This window comes from Heteronotia binoei, chromosome 15 (assembly GCF_032191835.1).
Source record: "Heteronotia binoei isolate CCM8104 ecotype False Entrance Well chromosome 15, APGP_CSIRO_Hbin_v1, whole genome shotgun sequence".
In the NCBI taxonomy this organism is placed as follows: Eukaryota; Metazoa; Chordata; class Lepidosauria; order Squamata; family Gekkonidae; genus Heteronotia; species Heteronotia binoei.
The window spans coordinates 58,525,984-58,549,485 of record NC_083237.1 but is presented as its reverse complement, the minus strand read 5'-3'; the positions used below and the strand labels follow the sequence as shown (position 1 = coordinate 58,549,485).

Below are 23,502 nucleotides of genomic sequence, written 5' to 3'. Positions count from 1 at the left end.
ACTGTATTGACTGCGAGGGGGAGAGTTGAGATTTTTGATGATTGACCTGCAGTCCTAGAGTAGTAAGTAGATGAAGAGTTATTTGGATGTGATCTTTGAGTTGATTCTCGGAACTCCCCACCATCAGCCAATCGTCTATATAGGGGTAAAGGGCTATGCCCTGTTGGCGGAGGAACGCTGCTATGACCGCCATACATTTTGTGAAGACCCTCGGGGCAGTTGAGAGTCCGAAAGGAAGCGCCCGAAATTGGTAGTGGGCGTTCCCCATGGCGAAACGGAGGAATCTCCTGTGGCAGCCGTTGATGGTTATATGGAAGTACGCATCCTGAAGATCTATAAGCGCCATCCACGCGTCTTTCGGAATGAGTGGCAGTGTGGACTGTAGGGTAAGCATGCGAAATTTTGTGTGACGTATGTACTTGTTCAGTCTGCGTAAGTCTAGGATTGGGCGCTGGCCCCCGTCCCTCTTTGGTACCAGGAAATACCTGGAGTAAAACCCCGTGCGATGGTATTGGGGGGGGATTGGCTCTATGGCCTGTTTGGCCAGAAGAATGTCGATTTCGTTTTGAAGAGCCTGTGAGGGAGGAGTGGTGGTGAAGCGAGAGTTCCTTGGTTGAGAGGTGAACTCTATGAAATAACCCTGTCTTATGATTTGAAGTACCCACGAGTCCGTTGTTATGGACTGCCACGTCGTTAGGAAAGGGAGGAGTCTGGGATCGGAAGGAGTGGAGTCAAAGAGACTGCTTGCTCGTTGGAGTGGCCTTTTTGGAAGGTTGCGGTCTCTGGCGTTGCTGGAAGGGCTGCTTTGCCGGGGGTGCCCGTCGTCTCCAGTAATCGGATTGCTTTGGAGATCTGTTACGTTTGTAAAAGGGGGTTCTCCAAGGCCTTTGCTTGTTCCCTTGAGGTTGTTGTTGTTGGGTTACTCCCAATCGTTTGGCCCGCTTTCTACTGTCATCCACGGTGGTGAGGATATCATCCGTAGTGGCATTAAAGAGGCCTTGGCCATCAAATGGGAGATCCTCTATTTTGTATTTGATATCCTGTTGCAAGGTGGACGAGCGTAACCATGCGTGTCTTCTAAGGGCTATTGCGGTCGCCATTGACCTGGATGTGCAGCCCACAGAATGACGAACAGTGTTAATCTGCTGCTTGCTTAGGCGATTAAGTTCTCTTAGTAACTTGGTGGCCTGCCGTTGAGACGTTTCAGGTAGTGACGGCACTAGATTGGTGAGTTGTGCTGCAATGTTATGTGCATATGCTGCGAAGTGGGCCATGTAATTGTTGATTTTCGCTGATGCCGTGGAGATAGAATAGAGTTTTCTCCCTAGGGTATCCAGTTTCCGCCCCTCCTTCTCCGGTGGAACAGGGTGACGTGTTTGTTTGGTCCTTGACGACGAATGGACAATCATGGAGTTAGGCGCTGGGTGATTAAATAAAAATTTTGACTCAGGGGCATGGATCTTGTATAGCGACTCAACACGTTTCGACGTTGGTGGTATGGAGGCTGGCTTATCCCAAGCCTCCTTCAGTGCCTCTAGGTGGACCGGTAGCATGGGCAGTGAAGAGGTGGCAGGTAGATCTGCGTTAATGAGGTCATGTACGACGTCAGTGACCTTGGGAAGGTCGGTTGTCAACTTTATGTTCAATGCCGTGGCCATGTCCGTTATGAGGTCCAAGTAGGGCTTGGCTCCCTCTGAGGGGGAAAGATCCGCAGGTTTGACAATGTCAGAAGCTGGAGAAGCTGGTTGTGACAAGGACCGTGAAGAGTCTGAACCTTCAACGTCCGAGTCGTCGTCATCTCTTGGATCCTGAGGGTTAGGTGTGAAAGTTTCCGTGAGAGGTTCCGTTTGCAAAGGCAGTTCGTGCTTGTCTGGTTGTTTAGATGTTGACGGAGCAGGTGAGGTTGAAACGCGACGGTGAGGTGATACCGCGTGTTCGTGGCGTTGGTACCGTGGTGGGCTTTGCTGGGGTTGGTACCGTGTCGAGTCCTGTGGTTGGTAGCGGTCAAGGTTCTTACGGTGTTGGTACCGTGCTAGGTCCTGCTGCTGCTGCCTGGATAAGTCACGCTGTTGATACCGGTGATGGTACCGATCCCGGTGTTCTAGATCCTGGTACCGGTCCCGTTTCCGGTACCGCGAGTCTCGGGCTCTGCGGCCATGGTAAGATTCAATAGAAGGAGATCTTGAAGGTGAGTAGGGCTGGTAGGAGTATAGGGATGGAGAACGCGATCTGCTACGGTACCGGCTCCGTGCATCCCTGCTAAAAGAGCGATCATGGTACCGTATGACGTCCTCTCTGTCCTCTCTGTCTGGGGGTGGCGGGAACCGCCGACGCAGCCTGTCTCTGTTGAAAGGGGACGCAAGGTGTCTGTCTCTGGAGGGTGATCTTCCCCGGCGGTTATCCTGTACATGGTCGCGGTGGCGCGGAGAATCGAAGCGGGGTGGAGACACCATAGCGTCCTTGTAGGTACGAGGCGCAGTTACGTCCCGAAAGGAGTCCGGTTGTAACTGCTGTTGCAGTAGCTGGGTGGGTGGTTGAGTAGGTTCCTTTGCAAGAAGGTCTTCTGGCAGGAATTCTGTTATCGATGGTGATCGAGAATGAACGCGGATAACCTCAGATTCTATGGTATCAGCCGGCGTTAGGATTGGAGGCGCCGCTGGAGCCGTGAGCACTCGGAGGGAAGAGACCGCTAAGGCGGCTTTCGCGTCCGAAGCTCTTTGATGGGGTGAAGAAGATTGCTCTTTTCGCGTCGACTCACCCCTTTCCGCCGATTCACCATGTTTTTTCTTGGAATCATGGTGTTTTTTCGGGTGTTTTGAGGGCTTAAGCTTCCTGGGAGCCAGAGCCACAGAGGTTGTCTGTACCGTAGGGGCAGTCCTCTGTGGTGTGAGGGAAGGTGCAGATTCCTGTGAGTCCGGAGTCTGAGACATAGTCGGTCGCAGAGATCTCGTCAGTAGGTGGCTATTTAGTCTGGCGGCCCTATTTTTTCTAGCTTGTTTGCCGAACTGGGCACAATGAGTACAAGAGTCCGTTCTGTGAGTTTCACCCAGACAAATCAAACACAAAGAGTGGCCGTCTGAAGTGGGGATCTTAGTCCCGCAACGGGTACACTTTTTAAAAGTGACCTTAACTTCTTTTCCTTCCATACGCCCGGGGGGAAAGGGGGGGGGTAGGGAAGGAAAGAGAGGGAATAAAACGGGAAGAAAATAATCTTTTTTTTTTTTTTTTTTTTTTTTAGCTGACAGCGAAACGGTGAAGAAAAGATGAGAAAGGAAGAAAAAACCAAACTTGCGGCAAGTGGAAAAAGCGGCTGAAGAGGCTAGGATGAAGAGAGACGCAGCGAGGAAGGACTATCCCGGGCGGCGGTCGGAAAGAAACTGGTGGGTGGAGCGCCTTCCCCTCGCTCCAGGCATGCGCAGTGGATGCCTGCTCCCCAGGGCGGGAGGAAGTGCGCGCCAAAAATAACGCTTAAGGCTAGCTTTGAATTCTCCGAGGTCGGGTTCGTCCCAGCGGGAAAACCCATGTGTGTGACTGCACAGAGACCACGAAGAAGATCCATAACTGGCCCAAGGTCACCCAGCAGGCCGCATGGGAAGAAAGAGTGGGGAATCAAACCCAGCTTTCCAGATTAGAGCCTCTCACTCTCCACCACTGCACAATGCTGGAAAGGGGGCAACTGACCACTCAGGGATGCCAGCTCTAGTAGGATGTGGCAGTTGCGGGCGCTGGAAGACACAAAGAGCACTTGGGTTGTATCCCCAAATGCTGCCACTAACCAAACTGGTGATTCCCGGACACCTTTCACACTCCTACATCTTGTTTCATTCTCCCCCCCCCCCTCCTCCTTCTTTCAGCAGTCGCTCTTCAGCCCTCAAGGGAACTCTTCTTGTTCAAACAAAAGGAAGATTTCTGCAATAGCCAGTTTGGTGTAATGGTTAAGAGAGGTGAATTCTAATCTGGAGAACTGGGTTTCACTCCCCACCTTGGGCCAGTCACAGACCTTTCAGAGCTGTTCTCTCAAGAGCAGTTCTCAGACAGAGCTCTCTCAGCTCCACCTGCCTCACAGGATGTCTGTTATGGGGAGGGGAAGGGAAAGGAGATTGTGAACTGTTCTGAGACTTCGAGTGAAGGGCAGGATATAAATCTAACCTCTTCTTCTAGCTCTCATGACTTGACAGCAAATTGCCTGGCGAAAGAAGGAGGCACAGCATGATTTCCAGTGGGAAGGAGGGGACAGGGCATGAGGGCTCTGAACCCACTCAATTCCCCCCTTCCCTCCAAAGGGAAAAATACAGAAAAAAACAGACTTTTTTGGGAGCAGGAACGCAGTTCCAGCTGGCTTGGCGTCAGGGTTGTGTGGCCCAATATGCAAATGAGTTCCTACTGGGCTTTTTCTACCAAAAAAGCCCTGTGTGAAACATTGGTGACATCAGGGGGTGTGGCCTAATATGCAAATAAGCCCCTGCTGGGCTTTTTCTACAAAAAAAGCCCTATGTGAAACATTGGTGACATCAGGGGGTGTGGCCTAATATGCAAATAAGCCCCTGCTGGGCTTTTTCTACAAAAAAGCCCTGTGAAACATTGGTGACATCAGGGGGTGTGGCCTAATATGCAAATAAGCCTCCTGCTGGGCTTTTTCTACAAAAAAGCCCTGTGAAACATTGGTGACATCAGGGGGTGTGGCCTAATATGCAAATAAGCCCCTGCTGGGCTTTTTCTACAAAAAAATGCCCAGTGCAAAGATAAAGGGAGCGGGGTGGGGGAGGTGGGGACAGTGCCAGAATTCAGCTTCTGAGGCAGAGAATGTTGGGCTTCCGCAGCTCTCCCTTACTTGGCGAGGGCCTTGCCCGGTGGGTCCATGAGTATGTGCCACTTGGAGGAGTCTGTGAGCAGGTTGGGCAGGATGTGTCCCAGGAGGGTAAGCGTCAGCTGCTGCAGGTCCAGGCAGAAGATAGAGTACAGCAGCTCCACGGCCCGGGTGGCATGCTCTTTCCGCGTCTCCTTTAGCAGCTCCTATGAGAGAAAGGAGCCCCCCACCCCAAAACACAAAAATCAGCGGGTTGTCAATGAAATCAAGGCTGACCTCTCCCTAGAAGCTAAGATGACTAAACAGACGCTTTGGTCACATTACGAGAAAACGAGAGTCACCTCCGAGGATGGTGTGGATTTGTTTTCTGTTGCCCCAGAGGATCAGACCAGAACGGGTTGAAATTAAATCAAAAAGGGTTTCCGGCTAAACAATAAGAAGAACTTCCTGACAATTAGGGCGGTTCCTCAGCGGAACGGGCTTCCTCCTCGGGAGGTGGCGGGCTCTCCTTCTTTTGGAGGTTTGCAAACAGAGGCTAGACGGCCGTCTGACAGCAATGAGGATCCTGTGGACTTAGGCAGTTCATGAGAGGGAGGGCAGGAAAGATTGCATCAGGGCTTCGTTCTTGTGGCCCCCTTTCTTACACGCAGAGGGAAATACTGATTGCTACTTCGGCGTCAGCCAGCGATTTTTCTCCAGGCCAGGATGGGATCCTGGAGGTTTTCTGCCACCTTCTGGGCATGGAATGGGAGTCACTGGGGTTGCGGGCGGGCGGGCATCTGTGAATTTCCTGCATTGTGCAGGGGGGTTGGACTAGACGACCCTGGAGGTCCCTTCTAACTCTTTGACTCTATGATGTACTGGAAACGACAATAACGCTAGGAAACAGGGAAGGCAGCCGGAAAGGAGGAAGACCCAAGGTGAGATGGATGGAGTCGAGAAAAGAAGCCACCGCCCTCACTTTGCAAAAGCTGAGCGAGGTTATTAACAGCAGGGTGTTTGGAGGACATTAATTTGCAGGGGCACGAGTCGCAGGCGACTTGACGGTACTTAACACACACACAAGAAAGGAGGACAACAGAAACTACAAGGGAGCAGTGGATTGTGTATGTATGCATGTGTGTACATACACACACACACGCAGGCTTTTTTTTGTAGCTGGAACTCCTTTGCATATTAGGCCATACCCCTATGATGCAGCCGATCCTCCTGAAGCTGACAGTAGGCCCTGTAAGAAGAGCCCTGTAAGCTCTTGGAGGATTGGCTACAAAAGAGGGGTGTGGCCTAATATGCAAAGGAGCTGCTGCTACAAAAAAGCTATCCATCCATCCAGGGGTGGTTTTGTAGAAAAATAGGTGGTGGAGCTCATCCAGGGATTGTTATGCAGCTGCACCTACTATTCAATGCACAAGGTGGGGAGGAGGTGGGATTCTCAGAAAAGTTCAGGAGCTCTGCTCCTGTGAGCTCCCGCTGAATCCAAGGCATGCATGCATGCATGCATGCATCCATCCATCATCCATCCATCCATCCATCCATCCATCCATCCATCCATCCATCCTCCATCATCATCCATCCTCCATCCATCATCCATCCATCCATCCATCCATCCATCCATCCATCCATCATCTATCTATCTATCTATCTATCTATCTATCTATCTATCTATCTATCTATCTATCTATCTATCTATCTGCCTGCTACATGAGGGGTGTCTGTCTGTCTATCTATCTATCGGCTACATGAGGTGTGTGTGTGTGTACAGGTTGAAATCATAGCTGGCTTATTTTAATTTTATTTTTTATTTATCAAATTTACATCCCGTCCTTCCCTGATGGGCTCAGGGTGGCTAACAACAAATGAAGCCACACAAAACATTAAAAACAAAATACACAAGAAAAAATCATTCATACACAATTTGCAGTCATTAAAACCGAGATGTGCGTTTCTGATTACTCTGCATGTTCTTGGTTTAGTTTTAATGATTTATGGCAACTCTGCAGGGTTTTTAAGGCAAGAGATGTTCAGGGCTGGTTTGCCACTCCCTGCCTCTGTGTCATGACCGTGGACTTCCATGATCTCAAGGGAAGAACACCAAACAAAGCAACGCATGCACGTGTGTATACCGCATGTGCCCTATTTGCTCTCCCATAATTCAGGGACACTATTTCATTTGTTTGTTTTTCACACTTCCAGGAGATGAAATCCACCTTCGACTTTCTATGCCACGTGTTTCAAACGGGTGGAGATTGAGCGGGTCTGCCCCAAAAGGCACGATACTCCTCTCCCAGCCCCGCCCCGGACTTCCCCGTACCTTGACAAGGTTGTTGCAGAACCAGTAGACGCCACCCATGTGCAGAAGGGTGTCGAAAATGTGGATGGACCGGCTGTCCACCCAGCCTTTCTCCAGGACCTTGGAGAAGACGCCCGTGAGCACTTCCTTTATGGGTTTCTTGGCAGGGAGAAGGTTCCAGTAAGGCATGGTGTCCACCCCAGTAGAAGGGAACTTAACCTGAGCCGCTGTCTGCTGCAACACATCTGCGCACATGTGTTCAAGGATGGAGCTCATGATCACCACTCTGGAAGGGGGAGGTGGAAGATGGACACAAACAAGGATGTCACCAGGCCTGCCTACTTCTCAAGGCTGGTTTGACTACTGCCGAGATGCTATTGGCCCCAAACTCCCAGAGGCCCCCGCAAAGGTCGCAGGAAGAAGAAAAAGAAGAAGACGACTGCAGATTTATACCCCACCCTTCTCTCTGAATCAGAGTCTCAGAGCGGTCACAATCTCTTTTACCTTCCCTGCCCCCCACAAAAGACACCCTGTGAGGTAGACGGGGCTGAGAGAGCTCTGACAGAAGCCGCCCTTTCAAGGACAACTCTGCAAAAGCTATTTACTGACCCAAGGCCATTCCAGCAGCTGCAAGTGGAGGAGTGGGGAATCAAACCTGGGTCTCACAGAAAAGAGTCCCTGCACTTAACCACATCAAACTGGCTCTCCTGGGAGACTCCAAAGAGACTCCTGGGATGAGCTGTGATCAAAGTCGCTCCAACAGAGACTCATATCTAGATGCAATTGATGAAGGCAGAGGTTTTATTTTCTAAAAATAATTTGCAGGATAACTGATGAACTCTTGCTCAGCTGTGCCCTGGTTGCATCGTGTCATGAACTTTCAAAAATTGTGGGGGCTGTAGAGTCCAGAAATTTCCATTTTTTTTTTGTAAAGACTGCGCATTGGCATGCCTGCCACACCAATGGACAGACCAACAGTCTTTAAAGACTAACGAAACCTATTTGGTACTTGCTCTCAGCTGCTAGGACATTGTATGCGCAGTTGTGGAAGAAAGAAAAAATACCAGAGAAATGGGATTGGATTGTGAAAGTTTTATCGCGGAGTGAGATGGACAAATTAACAAGAACTTTAAGAGACTATGATTTGGAAGTGTTCAAAAGGGAGTGGAAGAAATTTAGAAGATATATAGAGAAAGAGTGGAATGTAAAAAGACATTGGACAATTTTTTAATAATGCGTATGAGAAAAGGGAGAAATTGAACTTTGATTGGTTAAGGGTACCTTTATAAGTGAACTCAAGTATACAACTTCGGCGGGAGTCTAGTAACGGAGGGAGGGGGGATTGGAAAATACCATATGGGTTAGGGATAGTAATGATATAAACAGACAATGTTACCATATGCTATCAATAAAATTGTTTAAACAAACGAAACCTGCGCAGGCCCGGCGCTAAGGGTTCTGCTGTTCGAGGCAGACCCCTGCGCCGTGCCCTCCCGCAAGCTGCCTTTATGGAGCTCATTGCACACGTGCGACATGACGACATCACCAGAAGTGACGTCATCATGCAGGGCAGTGAGTGAAGGCTAAGAGAGCGACAGGTGATGCACAAGAGTGCTGCTGCGCCGCCACTTTCCCCCCGGACTACGCTCTTCGGAGACGTGGGCAAGGGGAACACCAGGCAGCCGTCCACCCCTCTGACTTCCCCGCACCAGCTGGGATCTGTGGCAGGGTTTGAGCTTTCATGAGCCACTGCTCACTTCTTCAGATACATGTGAGTCCATCTGTGAAAGAAGATTTTAACCTTCCAGGACATTCAGCTGCTGACCTAAGAGCAGCAGTTCTCTTACAAAGGAACTTCAAAGGGAGGTTAGAAAAAGAGACTGGTGAATTGCACCTGATAATGAAGCTCAAGGCAATGCATCCTCCTGGACTGAATCAAGACAGTGGTTTCCTATCTCGTTACCAACGCTGACTTCTCTATGCCTACGACCCCTCTGCATATTACATCGAATCCAATCACGCCTGCTATTGTTATTCACCTATTATCATTTGCCTGCTATTGTCATTCAGCATCTGAAATCACTCTGCTCTCAAAGACATAGAGACAGATGGACTCACGTTTCCAGCTGTATCTGAAGAAGCGAGCGGTGACTCAGGAAAGCTCCTCTCCTGCCACAAATTTTGTTAGTCTCGGAGGTGCTCCTGGATTCTGACTCTTTTCTACCGCTACAGGCAGGCTAGCATGGCTACCGATCCTGATTTATCTCAACGAGCATTATGCACACAGACAACCATGAAGTAGCACAGAACCGGGATACGCTGCAACGTGGGGTCTGCATTACTGGTCTCAACCGCTTCTCATGGCTCACGCTAACAGTCCCAAACTCTGAGTGGTTCCCCAACCACCACCCCAAAAGGGAAGCCAGGCTCCTTCTCTAAATCCTTTCAAACAACCCAGAAGGACCGCCCTGTCTCCCACTCACCGCTCGCTGTAGAACTGCAGGGTGTTCTCCCCGAAGATGGGCGTGGCCAGCTGGCGGATCATCTGCAGAGACTTCTCCCGCTCGTCCAGGCCCAGCATGCGGACGTGGGCCACCAACCAGGCCACAGCACACACGGCCATGCTGCACACCTTCCCCTTGATGTTGTCGGTGATTTTCTTGGGGTGCGAGAAAGAAGACGGCAACTTAATACCCAACACAATGGTGCAAAACTCGGGAAGAGCCACACGGTATGTGTGAAAGAGCCCCATGTGGCTCCTGAGCCACCGTTTGGCCACCCCTGCGTTGTAGCGTTACAGAATCATTTTGCTATCTGCTTCTCTTATTTCTTTTCACTGTCCGTGGGCCACATCCATCTTCCCGTGTTATGATTTACTCCAAGCGCTCGTTTGCTCAGCGACTGCATCCTGGTTGCTTTGTCTGAAATGCATTAGCAGCCTGTGTGCTGCTCCACCGCCCGATGAATTATGTATTGGCTGGCGTTCTCATCTCATATCACTTTTCTTTCGCTGCGTTGGGCCTGATCAATGATTTCCATTTATTTTAGTCAAGCAACTGAGTCTGTGCGTGTTCCTCAGTGGTCAACAGTCATCCACTGGAACAAATTAGGGCCCAGGTTATCAACCATTTTTCACGGAGGAAAAGCCTGCTTGTTGGGAGGGGGGGAACGAGTCAGACATGAAACTCCGCCCCTTAAGTCCCCACAGCAACAGTTAAGTCCCACATCAACTGCACCACATGATTAGGTTACAGGCCTCCAGGCCTTTTTTTTGAGCAGGAATGCAGAGGAACACAGTTCCGGCTGGCTTGGTGTCAGGGGGTGTGGTCTAATAGGCAAATGAATTCCCGCTGGGCTTTTTCTACCAAAAAACCCTGCAGGCCCCCAGTGTGGTCCCTGAGGGTGTCATGGGCCTTGCTGACCAGGAGCGTAGCCAGGATTTTTTAGGTTGGGAGGGCTTTTTAAAAATTCAGGGAACACCTGAAAAAAGCCCCCCACCCAACCTAAAAAGGCAGGGCCAGCTGCAAGAAGCAGGGAGACCGCAGCCACCTCTCTCTCCCCTCCTACTCCTGAGCAGGAGGGGAAAGAGAGATAGGGCCAGCAAGTCTGGTTTTCCTGCTGGCCAGGGCTTTTTTTGTAGTAGGACCCGCTTTGCATATTAGGCCACTCTGTCCTGATGTAGCCAATCCTCTTGGAGCTTACGGTAGGCCCTGTACTGCGAGCCCTGTAAGCTCTTGGAGGATTGGCTACATCAGGGGTGTGTGGCCTAATATGCAAAGGAGCTCCTGCTACAAAAAAAAAGCCCTGAGAAGCATGGAGACCTGCCACCTCTCACTCTCCTGTCCTGCTCAACCAAGCAAGGAGAGGGAGAGAGGCAGGTAGGGTTACCAAGTCCAATTTAAGAAATATCTGGGGACTTTGGGGGTGGAGCCAGGAGACTTTGGGGGTGGAGCCAGGAGACATTAGGGGTGAAGCCAAATCAAGGCTGTGACAAGCATAACTGAATTCCAAAGGGAGTTCTGGCCATCACATTTAAAGGGACAGCACACCTTTTCAATGCCTTCCTTCCATAGGAAATAATGAAGGATAGGGGCACCTTCTTTTGGGGTTCATAGAATTGGACCCCCTGGTCCAATCATTTTGAAACTTGGGGGATATTTTGGGGAGGGGCATTAGATGCTGTACTGAAAATTTGGTGCCTCTACCTCAAAAAACAGCCCCCCCAGATACCCATGGATCAATTCTCCATTATTTTCTATGGGAATAAATCTCCATAGGGAATAATAGAGTTCCCAGCAGACATTTCCCTCCCCTCCCCCCGCTTTCTGACGACCCTGAAGTGGGGGACGAGCCTCCAAGCCAGGGGATCCCCTGCCCCCACCTGGGGATTGGCAACCCTAGACGTAGGGCTGGCTTGGAGGTCCTGAGTTGCGGGGAGGCCTTCTCTATAAGAACCCTCCCCCCATAGCTAAGGGCCTAAAAGCCCATCAAGGTCTTTTAGAAAGTGGGCAGGGCTAGGTGGGGCTTTTCCCCAGCAGGGCTTCTGATTTGCTATACAAATTAAAAGGCATCCTGTTAAACCGAGCTTCTGCCTGAACCATAAAAGAGTTACTATTAGGAGTTAATTAATGACATTTCGGGGTTGATGCCACCTCCTGTGGCAGCCATTTTGTGATTGGCTCCACCTCCTGCGGCAGCCATTTTGTGATTGGCCCACCTCCTGCGGTGGCCACTTTGTGATTGCGCCCCCACCTTTTTGTCAGAATTCCAAAGACGCCCACAGGCACCAAAAAGGTCGGGGGGGGGTCCCTCGATTAAGTGGTGGCACATCGTCATTATTTACAAGACAAAAACACTCCGCGGCCGTACCTGGACGGATTCGAAGGTGAGAACACCGTTCTCCCAGGCATTCAGGATCTCCAAGATGGCGGCCGAGATGCTCAGGCAGGCTTCTTGCCATTTCATCTGTCTGTAGGTTGATGTGGGCAGGCAAACCAACAAAAAGGAGGGAAGGGGGGGGGGGGAGTCAGAAATATAGGAAAGCGTTATAGCAGTTTCATCCACCCAAGCCAGGGGCAATCAACAATATGCAGGAACAGAGCGATGAGCACGTCTGTATGTATTTGGCAGAAACAAAGCTCAGCGCCAGATGCCAATTTTAGCATCCTCAGACTCTTGCGTTTCATTTCCTATCAAATGTATAGCTTCATGTCCTCAAAAACGTCTCAGCAAGATGTCCAGTGACCAGGAGGCAGGTTCTTGGCCTTCCCCCAGAAGCTGATAATAACCAAGAGGATAAAATGCACAGTGATGCATAATGCATGTAGATTCTAGCCACAGAACTCCATTCACAGTAATACTGCCTTGCATGTACCTCAATTTTCCCCATTGGTTGAGGCTCCTCCCCCTCCTAGTCCCCTGGCGAGGGAGGGAAAGAGCCAGAGCTTTTGAAGGTCTCATTTATATCAGATCCAGCCCTCGTAACCAATGAGTTCAACACCCCTGACTTACACTAACTTCATTTCGGAGGAGTTGTTGAGCAAAGCGACGAGCGACTCCACCTTGGTGGAATCGGGCCGGAAACAAGGATAGTCAGTGGAGGGGACGGGGGGGGAGAGAAAGCTGCAAAGCATGGAAGAGGCCATGGAGGAGGAGGAGGAGAAAGAAAAGGAGGAGGAGAAGAAGGAGAAAGAAAAGAAGGAGGAGAAGAAAAAGAAGAAGAAACAATTGGATTGGTGGGTGGGGCTGAGAGAGCTCTCCCAGAAGCTGCCCTTTCAAGGACAGCTCTGCAAGGCCATTCCAGCAGCTGCAAGTGGAGGAGTGAGGAATCAAACCTGGTTCTGTCAGATAAGAGTCCGTGCACTTAACCGCTACACCAAACTGGAGAGTTTCAGAGCACACTAAACCTCCACACTTTAAACCAGGGGTCCCCAACGTGGTGCCCGTGGGTGCCATGATGCCTCCGAAACCTTTTTTGGCACCCATCTAGTGATCTTAGGAAGTCAGTGGGGCCAGAGAGGGATTTTTGCCCAGTAAGGCCTTTGACTGGCTGCGCAGATCTTTAAAAAATGTTGCTTCGGCAGCAGCTGCCGCCACGACACAACGATCTACGCTGCGTTGCTAAAGTTAAGCGGTGGCAATCGTTTCTCAGCTGGTTCCGTCTTCTGCGGCAGCCGTTTCGTCGCTGAGTCCACCAAGCAGTGTCAGAATTCCCAGTGTGGCCCCAGACTCAAAAAGGTTGCTTCAAACGGTGGCAATCCTCGCAGACACCACCTGCTGTGTTCCCAGTCGCGAGAACTAGAAGCCTGCTTTCAAAAACCGGCAGCGCAGACACCCTGTATCAAACGACCTTTGAACGTAATTACTTTTCTGAGCCTAGAAACCTTTAAATTCTCCAAAATATAAATCATCTACCACTGGAGGCGGTGGCAGCTACACGCATAGACAGCTTCTAGAGGGGACTGGATCGACGTATGGAGCAGAGGTCCACCAGCAGCCGTTAGCCACAGGCAGTGTTCCCTCTAAGCTGAGTTAGCGTGAGCTAGCTCACAGATTTTTAACCTCCGGCTCACACGTTTTTTGTCTTAGCTCAGGAAGGAGGACCCCAGAGCAAACTGATTTATGCAGGAGCTCACAACTTTAACGCCAATAACTTACAACTTTAATATCGGTAGCTCACAAAGTAGAATTTTTGTTCACAAGACCCTGCAGCTTAGAGGGAATATTGGCCACAGGATACAGATGGAACCCTGTCTTGGGCAGTAATGCTCTGTATTCTTAGTGCTTGGGGGGGGGGGCAACAGTGGGAGGGCTTCTAGTGTCCTGGCCCCACTAGCGGACCTCCTGATGGCACCTGGTTTGGGAGTTTTCTTTGGCCACTGTGTGGCAGAGTTGTGAACTGGATGGGCCACTGGCCTGATCCAACATGGCTTATGTTCTTACTGCCTTTTTAATTAGAAGGTAACAGCACACGCATCACTCTTTTAGCTGCAAAATTTCATGCATCTGCGATAGATCTTCACAGCTGTTCAAATGCTGGGTCCAGCTTTTCTTATATCTTAGTCATCTGCTTAAAACCAATAAGTTGAGAAGCAGTATGAGGTGGATAAACAGAAAACCTGAAATCCAACAGACTAGGAACCCAGCTTCTATGAAAAGGCGAAAAAGAAAACAATGAATAGCTCCATGTCTTGCAAGTAAAGGAGCAGGGCTTTTTTTGCAGCAGGAACTCCTTTGCATATTAGGCCACACACCCCTGATGTAGCCACTCCTCCTGGAGTTTACAGTAGGCCCTGTACTGAGAGCCCTGTAAGGAATTCTAGCAGGACCTCCTTTGCCTATTAGGCCACACACCCCTGATGTAGCCAATCCTCCTGGAGCTTACAGCAGGCCCTGTACTAAGAGCCCTGTAAGGAATTCTAGTAGGACCTCCTTTGCCTATTAGGCCACACCCCCTGATGTAGCCAATCCTCCTGGAGCTTACAGCAGGCCCTGTACGAAGAGCCCTGTAAGGAATTCTAGCAGGACCTCCTTTGCCTATTAAGCCACACCCCTCTGATGTAGCCAATCCTCCTGGAGCTTACAGCAGGCCCTGTACGAAGAGCCCTGTAAGGAATTCTAGCAGGGGCTCCTTTGCATATTAGGCCACACACCCCTGATGTAGCCAATCCTCCTGGCGCTTGCAGTAGGCCCTGTACTGAGAGCCCTGTAAGGAATTCTAGCAGGACCTCCTTTGCCTATTAGGCCACACACCCCTGATGTAGCCAATCCATCTGGAGCTTACAGTAGGCCCTGTATGAAGAGCCCTGTAAGCTCTTGAAGGATTGGCTACATCAGGGGTGTGTGGCCTAATATGCAAAGGAGTTCCTGCTACTAAAAAAGACCTGCAAACAAGTATTTGCGTCTTTCACTTGTCAGCCTTAAGCAGTCAACCATCAGCCTGGATCCTTTGAAGACACCCATTTCCTGCTCAAAACAAGAGGACCAAAGCAGCCACTTACACCAGGGGTGTCAAAAATGCGGCCCAGGGGCCAAATCAGGCCCTTGGAGGGCTCCTGTCAGGCCCCTGAGCAACTGGCTCTTGCCTGCTTCCTTCTCCCTCTCTCTTGCTTCCTTCTTCATCTCAGCTTAATTTGCAAGGCTTGCTCAATTGCACAGGAGCTAACAGAGCAAAACCTCAATTTTCTCCCATTGGTTGAGGCTCCTCCCCCTCCCGGTCCCCTGGCGAGGGAGGGAGGGAAAGAGCCGGAGCTTTCGAAGGTCTCATTCATATCAGATCCAGCCCTCGTAACCAATGAGTTCGACACCCCTGACTTACACTAACTTCATTTCGGAGGAGTTGTTGAGCAAAGCGACGAGCGACTCCACCTTGGTGGAATCGGGCCGGAAGCAAGGATGGTCGGGGTTGAGGATCTTGCCTTCTTCCGGCATGCAGGTCTGCATCCAAGTCTCGAAGAAAGGGACCTCTCCGGGGGGACCCGCTTCCCAAACGATCACCTGAAAGACCGAGAGGCGCTACTGGACTCCAGCTTTTCTCCAACCAACCTCAAGATAAGGAAACAGTGCCCTCTAGTGAGAAGTTTGGGGAGCAGCTGGGTAATCCAGGAAATCTTGCTGAACGAGACATTAGTAGTTAAATAGACATTCCTTTAATTTTCCAAAGGCAAAAGCTAGCGAGACAGGAAAATAATTAGCCAGATCTCGGGAGGGAGGCTAGCAGCCCAAGGCTGCACCACAGCTTCAAGAGGGGATTGGATAAGTATATGGAGCAGAGGTCCATCAGTGGCTATTAGCCACAGCGTATTGTTGGAACTCTCTATGTGGGGCAGTGACGCTCTGTATTCTTGGTGCTGGGGGGGGGGGCAACAGTGGGAGGGCTTCTAGTGTCCTGGCCCCACTGATGGACCTCCTGATGGCACCTGGGTTTTTTTGGCCACTGTGTGACACAGAGTGTTGGACTGGATGGGCCATTGGCCTGATCCAACATGGCTTCTCTTATATTCTTACACATTTTAGGTGCAACAAATCTGATAATTACACTATCTGCTAGTATCTTCGTCTGAAAGAAGAAGACAACCGTAGATTTTTACCCTGCCCTTCTCTCTGAATCAAAGTCTCAGAGCAGCTTAAAATCTCCTTTATCTTCTTCCCCCACAACAGACACCCTGTGAGGCAGGTGAGGCTGAGAGGGCTCTCACAGAAGCTGCCCTTTCAAGGACAGCTCTTGCGAGAGCTCTGGCTGACCCAAGGCCATTCCAGCAGCTGCAAGTGGAGGAGTGGAGAATCAAATGCAGTTCTCCCAGATAAGAGAGCTCTGGCTGACCCAAGGCCATGCAAGCAGGTGCAAGTGGAGGAGTGGAGAATCAAACGCAGTTCTCCCAGATAAGAGAGCTCTGGCTGACCCAAGGCCATTCCAGCAGCTGCAAGTGGAGGAGTGGGGAATCAAACCCGGTTCTCCCAGATAAGAGAGCTCTGGCTGACCCAAGGCCATTCCAGCAGCTGCAAGTGGAGGAGTGGGGAATCAAACCTGGTTCTCCCAGATAAGAGTCCGTACACTTAACCACTACAGGGGAAGAAGGTCTATGAGACCTATGGCTGACCCAAGGCCATTCCAGCAGCTGCAAGTGGAGGAGTGGAGAATCAAACCCAGTTCTCCCAGATAAGAGTCCACGCACTTAACCACTACACCAAACTGGCTCTCTTAACCCCTACACCAAAAGGCTATTATTGCAAAGTTCTTAACAGCCTTTAGTAGTTACGCTTAGAATTACATTGATACAGCACTGAACCTCACTTCAAGGGGTTTGCTTGGACACATGATCCATACAGTAGCCAAGAAAGCACATAAGGTCAAAGAACGGGAGACAGCTCCCTGGATTCCAATCTGTCCCTACCATGCTGAGGTTCCCCAGAAATCCTACCTCAGAGCCGTAGGTCTGGGCAACGTGACACAACATGAGGAAGGAGATATCAAAGAGAAGGGCTCTGACGGAAGCAGCTTTTGCTAGAGGGTAGGAGCAGAAACCCAGACCGAAAAAGAATAGAAAAACCAGTTAGTTCATATACCAGAGTTGGTGTGGTCTTGCTACCTCCAGTTAGTATAAATTATACATCAAATCTGTACCCATTGGACTTCCTATGCCCCACTTATTGGTAAGGACAAGGCAAGAGCTATTCCGAAAACCAGGAAGAACCTGCTGGAGATGATGTTCAGCCCCCACTTACTAGGTTCTTCACCCAAAGGGTGATTAACACATGGAATTCACTGCCGGGGAGGGGTTGCTACAAGCATAGACAGCTTCAAGAGGGATTGGATAAACATACGGAGCAGAGGTTCATCAATGGCTATTAGCCACAGGGTGTAGATGGAACTCTCTGTCTGGGGTAGTGATGCTCTGTATTCTTGGTGCTTATTTATTTATTTATTTATTTATTTATATTGGGATTTATACCCCGCCCTTCGCACCGAAGTGTCTCAGGGCGGCTTACAACATGATAATTCAAATACTACAATTTAAAACACTTACAAGTAAAATTAAAACCATAAATTAATAAAAGCAAGATAGATAAAAACCGGCGGTCTACAGATGCATTTTGTTCCATCCAAAAGATTTCCTTGTCAGTCAGTATTATAGGCCTGCCGGAAGAGGGCTGTCTTACAGGCCCTGCGGAACTGCCCTAGGGGGGAAGGCAACAGTGGGAGGTCTTCTAGTGTCCTGGCCCCATTGATGGACCTCCTGGTGGCACCTGGGTTTGTTGGCCACTGTGTGACACAAAGTGTAGGACTGGATGGGCCATTGGTCTGATCCAACGTGGCTTCTCTTATATTCTTACATTTTTGAAATCTGATGTGGCGATTGTAGGGATGAATGAGAACCATTTTAAGGTATATATGAAGCTGCCTTCTACTGAATCAGACCCTCAGTCCATCAGAGTCTGTCTTGTCGACTCAGACTGGCAGCGGCTCTTCAGGGTCTCAAGCTGAGGTTTTTCATATCTATTTGCCTGGTCCCTTTTCAGGCGGAGATGCCAGGGATTGAACCTGGGACCTTCTGCTTACCAAGCAGATGCTCTAACCACTGAGCCACCATCCCTCCCCTTAGACATATGAACATATGAAGCTGTCTTCTACTGAAGTCCATCGAGGTCGGTCTTGTCAACTCAGACTGGCAGCGGCTCTCCAGCTGAGGTTTTTCACTCCTATTTGCCTGGACCCTTTTTTTCAGTTAGAGATGCCAGGGATTGAACCTGGAACCTTCTGCTTACCAAGCAGGTGCTCTACCACTGAGCCACCATCCAGTCCCCTTAAATGTAAGACAAGGTACCAGAGATATAAACCTTACATATGCAAGTATGAAGCTGCCTTATACTGAATCAGACCCTGGGTCCATCAAAGTCAGTACTGTCGACTCAGACTGGCAGCGGCTCTCCAGGGTCTCAAGCTGAGGTTTTTCACACCTACTTGCCTGGGCCCTTTTTAGTTGGAGATGCCGGGGATTGAACCTGGGACCTCCTGCTTACCATGCAGATGCTCTACCACTGAGCCAGTGTCCCTCCCCTTAGACATATGAACATATGAAGCTGCCTTCCACTGAATCAGACCCTGGGTCTATCAAAGTCAGTCTTGTCTACTCAGACTGGCAGCGGCTCCCCAGGGTCTCAAGCTGAGATTTTTCACGCCTATTTGCCTGGACCTTTTTTAGTTGGAGATGCCGGGGATCGAACCTGGGACTTTCTGCTTACCAAGCAGATGCTCTACCACTGAGCCAGCGTCCCTCCCCATGCATCTAGAAAATCTGATGACACCACACACACACACACACACACACACACACACACACAAATTCAGCTGGCTGGGAGCCCCCTCTCCCAGTTGTCCAGTGGAAGGTCAGAAGGCCTTTGTCTAATCATTTGCAAATGCATTCAGAATCCTTATCTTGGGGGGAAAAGAGAGACGTGAGGATTCCAACATCACTCCATCCACGGGACGCCAGCTCGATCTGGGCGCTGGGAAACCGCTGAGAAAAGTCCACAGCTGCTAGTAAACCCTTTCCCTCCTGGGGCTGAAAATTCCCCCGCCCCAACAGTACAAATTAAGTATTAATCGGAGGAGAATGGGCAGTGCAAAAAAAAAGAAAACAAAGAGACCCCAGTGGTGACTTCAATATCCCCCTTGTTGCCTTGGGAATGCCCGGCTGGCACCGCCTACACTGCCAGGCACAGAGGTTTACTTTCAACTGTGCTCCCCCCGCCCCCCACATATACACTAACCCTGCCCCACATGTTTTGCTAGTTAACCCCTGGAGTCCCAGGGGGAATCAGCAGCACCACTTGACTGCAGGAAAAGAAAAAGCCGCCCTGAGCCTGCTTCGGCGGGGAGGGCGGGATATAAATTTAAAAAATTATTATATAAATTATGAATTTTTTAAAAAACTTATTATTATAAAAAAGACCAAAAGGACTTACAGCCCTCGACGTTTATCTGCTTGGTAAATTCGTTGAGCCTGAAACAAGGAGGAAAAGGAAAAGAACGGCGGTTACTTTTGACACAAGAAAGGAAACTAGATATCCTGAACCGCTTCCTAAGTATGTCTCCCCCTCCCCGCAAAGAACTGCTGTAGGACTTTTAACAGGCAACAGGCAACATCAGGTAGGCTTTAATCATACCCATTTTACAGAGGATTTTGAAGAAAAACTAAGGCCAAAACCCAGTGTTTTGACTGACGCTGGACCTCAGTTGCTGCTCCGGAACTCGTGATCTGCTGTTATTTGTACAGATCGCCGCAGCCGAACCTCTGCCTACGTTCTTCCACTGTCTTTTCCCCAATTCAGGCCCTTCCACAAAACCTTTTCCACCCAGCTGTGACTCACTCCCCTCACAAGTTTAAGGACTTCCAGCATGGGATCTAACAAGCCAAGCGACAATATCCCCCAAATCTTCAACTAGCAGACCTGAACATAATCTAAGCCACGCCCAGGTCCAGTACAGAGTGCGAGTCAGAGAGATCCTGCACTTCAAATCTCAGCCTTGGCCTACCTGCGATGGGAGATTATGATTGCTCTGAACTTTCCAGAATGCAGTATGAATAATCAGGGCTTTTTGGGGGGTAGAAAACGCCCACCCGGAACTCATTTTACATATTAGGCCACACCCCCAGTGTCACCACTGTTTTGCACTGGGCTTTCGGGTAGAAAAAGCCCAACAGGAACTCATTTGCATATTAGGGCAACCAAGCCAACCAGAACTGCGTTCCTGTTCAAAGAAAGCCCTGTGAATAATGTGGGGGAGTTCTGTGCGTGGACGCACCAAGCACCACGCGCAGGGGAGGTGGGGCAAGGCTTTTCGTCCCATGCGTGCCTGCCACGGTGCCAGCAAAGACCTTGGAGATTGTAAATGGATCATGTGCGAAAATGTTGGAATCTTGTCGCGTTCTGATATACTCTTGGAAAGCTGGTCAAAGCTTCCAGCGAAACGAGGGAATCTAAAGTACTACCTCGTCACTGTGTTTCAAGACTGCAGTGTACAAGACGTGTTGGATCTACTGGAACTTGAATTACTATGTGGTCTCCTCAGGAGCTGCAGGACCGAGGATTCATCTGAAGCTGAAGGACTATCGGATATACGTTAAGACAGTTTCTTTAAATGATTTATGTCCTTCTGGTGCACTTAGTATGGGTGTTTTGTGCATCAGGGCATGTTTAGTGAGTATATTTTGTATATGAGAGTGTCTATAATTATCATAAATATTTTTCATTCTTTGTTTTAAGAGTTCTTTTCTTTTGAGGCTGGTTGCCACGGAACCTTTTGGGTTTTCTCCTGTCACTCTCTGCCGTGATTCTCTTTTGCTTCGCCCGTGGCGCCAGCAAAGAGCAGAATGCAGGACCTCGCCCTCAGCTAGGGGAGATGGGAATTAAGCTGAAGGGAGGCCAAGAGCATCAAGGAAGGCCAGGTTCAGTCCCAAGGAGGGCAGAACTCTGAACGCGGTTTCAGTAAAGCACGTTTCGCTGCGCTCTCTTTGCGGTTCATGCCAAATGCCCCAAAGCAGTTCACAGAAATTAAAAATGTGCATGTCTGATGTTCTGGAGAACGGAAAGGAGCTATGGAAGCACTGAAGCCCCACCATATTGAAAACCTAATGTAGAACATTAGGGTTTGTAGAACCTTTCGGGCTCAAGTGCCGTGCTCTACTGGAGAAAGTTTTTCTTCCAGACGTTTCGTTCTCAGCTGCGGAGAACATCCTCAGTGGCGTTGCAGCCGGAGCAGGCGTTCTGACCTTCTTGGCTGCTGTGCATTGAGCACCAAAGCACCAAAGGCTGCTGTGCTATGGCACCAAAGCAAAATTTTAGAAAGTCAATCAGATCTCCAGAGGCCAATCAGGACCCTTGCTTAGAAAAGCACCACCACCCACTCAATGCACAGCAGCCAAGAAGGTCAGAGCGCCTGCTCCGGCTGCAACGCCACTGAGGATGTTCTCCGCAGCTGAGAACAAAACGTCTGGAAGAAAAGCTTTCTCCAGTAGAACACGGCACTTGAGCCCGAAAGATTCTACAAACTCTAATGATGATGCCAGCCGTGAAAACCTGAAATCTTTGCTAATGTAGAACCTTCTCTGGTGGTGAATTTCGGAGAATTCACCACCTGTTGCCCTCAAACTTTCAGCCTTGCTAAGGACTAGAAGCTTGCTTTTTTAAAAATGCAAGCTCAGGAAAGGGAATCATGCACTCTGCACTGTATTATTATTATTTTATATTCCACCCATTCCCCCGTGGGGGCTCAGAGTGGAGTACATCAAATATACAATAATAAACATTCGGCCGGGTCACATTCGGCTGGGTCTTCGAACCCTGCACTGGCTTCCAGTGATATACCGAGTTCGGTACAAGGTGCTGGTTATTACCTTTAAAGCCCTATATGGCCTGGGACCTGCCTACCTGAAGGACCGTCTCTCCCCACATGTTCCCCAGAGAGTACTGAGGTCGGGAACCCAAAATCTTCTCACTATCCCTGGGCCAAAAAGAAGCCCGTTTAAAATCCACTAGAGATAGGGCTTTCTCCGTTATGGCCCCTACATGGTGGAATCAGCTGCCGGAGGAGGCGAGGGCCCTGCGGGACCTGGTTCAGTTCCGCAGGGCCTGTAAGACGACCCTCTTCCGGCTAGCCTACACCTAGCTGAGACGAGAAACTCAATGTAGCTCGCCAGACTCCTGTTTTATATATATATTTTTGGAATGTTTACTGGTTTTTAAGGTTTTAACTGTTTTGAATGTTTAACTGTTTATATATTTGAATATTGTTTAATTTTACGTTGACTAATTGTCGGGAGCCGCCCGGAGCCACTTGTGGGAAGGGCGGGACACAAATCATAAATAAATAAAATAAAACAATCGAAACCAGCTAAAACCCTAATAAAATCAGTTACAGCACTGAGCGCAGAATCTAATCAGCACTTTACATACCATATTTTATGACGTTACATAACCCACTGGCCCCTATCAGTAACAAACAGTCCGACTAATGATGAAATAGCAATGCTATATTAATAACATGGGGTTTTTCTTCCTGGCACTGATGATGGTATGACCGTACTTGGATGGCATTTTGCACTGAATGCAAATAGCCCTAATTATATTACAGGACTAAGTCCTGTAGGCTCAGAAGTCCTTACGTGAGAGCAGGATCGGGGACGCCAACCTTTTTTGAGCCTGTGTGCACCACTGGAACGTTCGGCCCAGCCACAAAATGGCTGCCACGGGAGGCGGAGCCAGCCACAAAATGGCTGCCATAGCCTCCCATCCAGTCACGCAGTGAAGACCCTTGTGCTATGGCACCAAAGCAAAATTTTAGAAAGCCAATCAGATCTCCAGAGGCCAATCAGGACCCTTGCTTAGAAAAGCCCCACCGCCCACTTTCTAAAAGAACTTGGCAGGCGCCAGAAAAGTTGTCAGCGAGCACTTGGCCACCCACGAGCGCCAAATTGGGGAACCCCTGGTTTCGACAGACAGAAACGGGGCTTTTTTTGAGCAGGAACGCACAGAAACGCTATTCCAGCTGGCTTGGCATCGGGGGTGTGGTCTAATATGCAAATGAGCTCATGCTGGACTTTTTCTACAAAAAAGCCCAACGTGAAACAGTGGTGGTGTCAGGGGTGTGGCCTAATACGCAAATGAGTTCCTGCTGGGCTTCTTCCACAAAACAGTCCTGGGTGAAACAATGGTGATGTCAGAGGGGTGTGGCCTAATATGCAAATGAGTTCCTGCTGGGCTTTTTCTGCGAGAGAAAAAAAGCCCTGGACAGAAATATACCAGCAACGTGGCTTGAAAAGTTATTCCGGCACTCTTCAGGTCCCTCTCCTAGGTGCAATGCCCTTTTTCAAAATAGCAAAGATCCGCCTCCTTCTCGGAGGAG

At 49.6% G+C, this 23,502-nt stretch overlaps 1 protein-coding gene across 4 annotated transcripts in view; it reads right to left on the bottom strand.

Moving 5' to 3' along the window:
- The window catches only part of MED24 (mediator complex subunit 24), a 94,787-nt gene that overhangs the window by 17,503 nt on the left and 53,782 nt on the right, over positions 1 to 23,502 (bottom strand). For all 4 annotated transcript variants that reach the window (XM_060256775.1, XM_060256776.1, XM_060256777.1 and 1 more), the window contains exons 14-20: positions 19,563 to 19,600; positions 17,018 to 17,100; positions 15,415 to 15,593; positions 11,967 to 12,066; positions 9,581 to 9,756; positions 7,119 to 7,383; positions 4,832 to 5,013 (exon numbers count right to left, since the gene is read on the bottom strand). In XM_060256775.1, the coding sequence (XP_060112758.1) occupies positions 4,832 to 5,013; positions 7,119 to 7,383; positions 9,581 to 9,756; positions 11,967 to 12,066; positions 15,415 to 15,593; positions 17,018 to 17,100; positions 19,563 to 19,600 (1,023 nt within the window). The remainder of the gene's footprint in view (positions 1 to 4,831; positions 5,014 to 7,118; positions 7,384 to 9,580; positions 9,757 to 11,966; positions 12,067 to 15,414; positions 15,594 to 17,017; positions 17,101 to 19,562; positions 19,601 to 23,502) is intronic.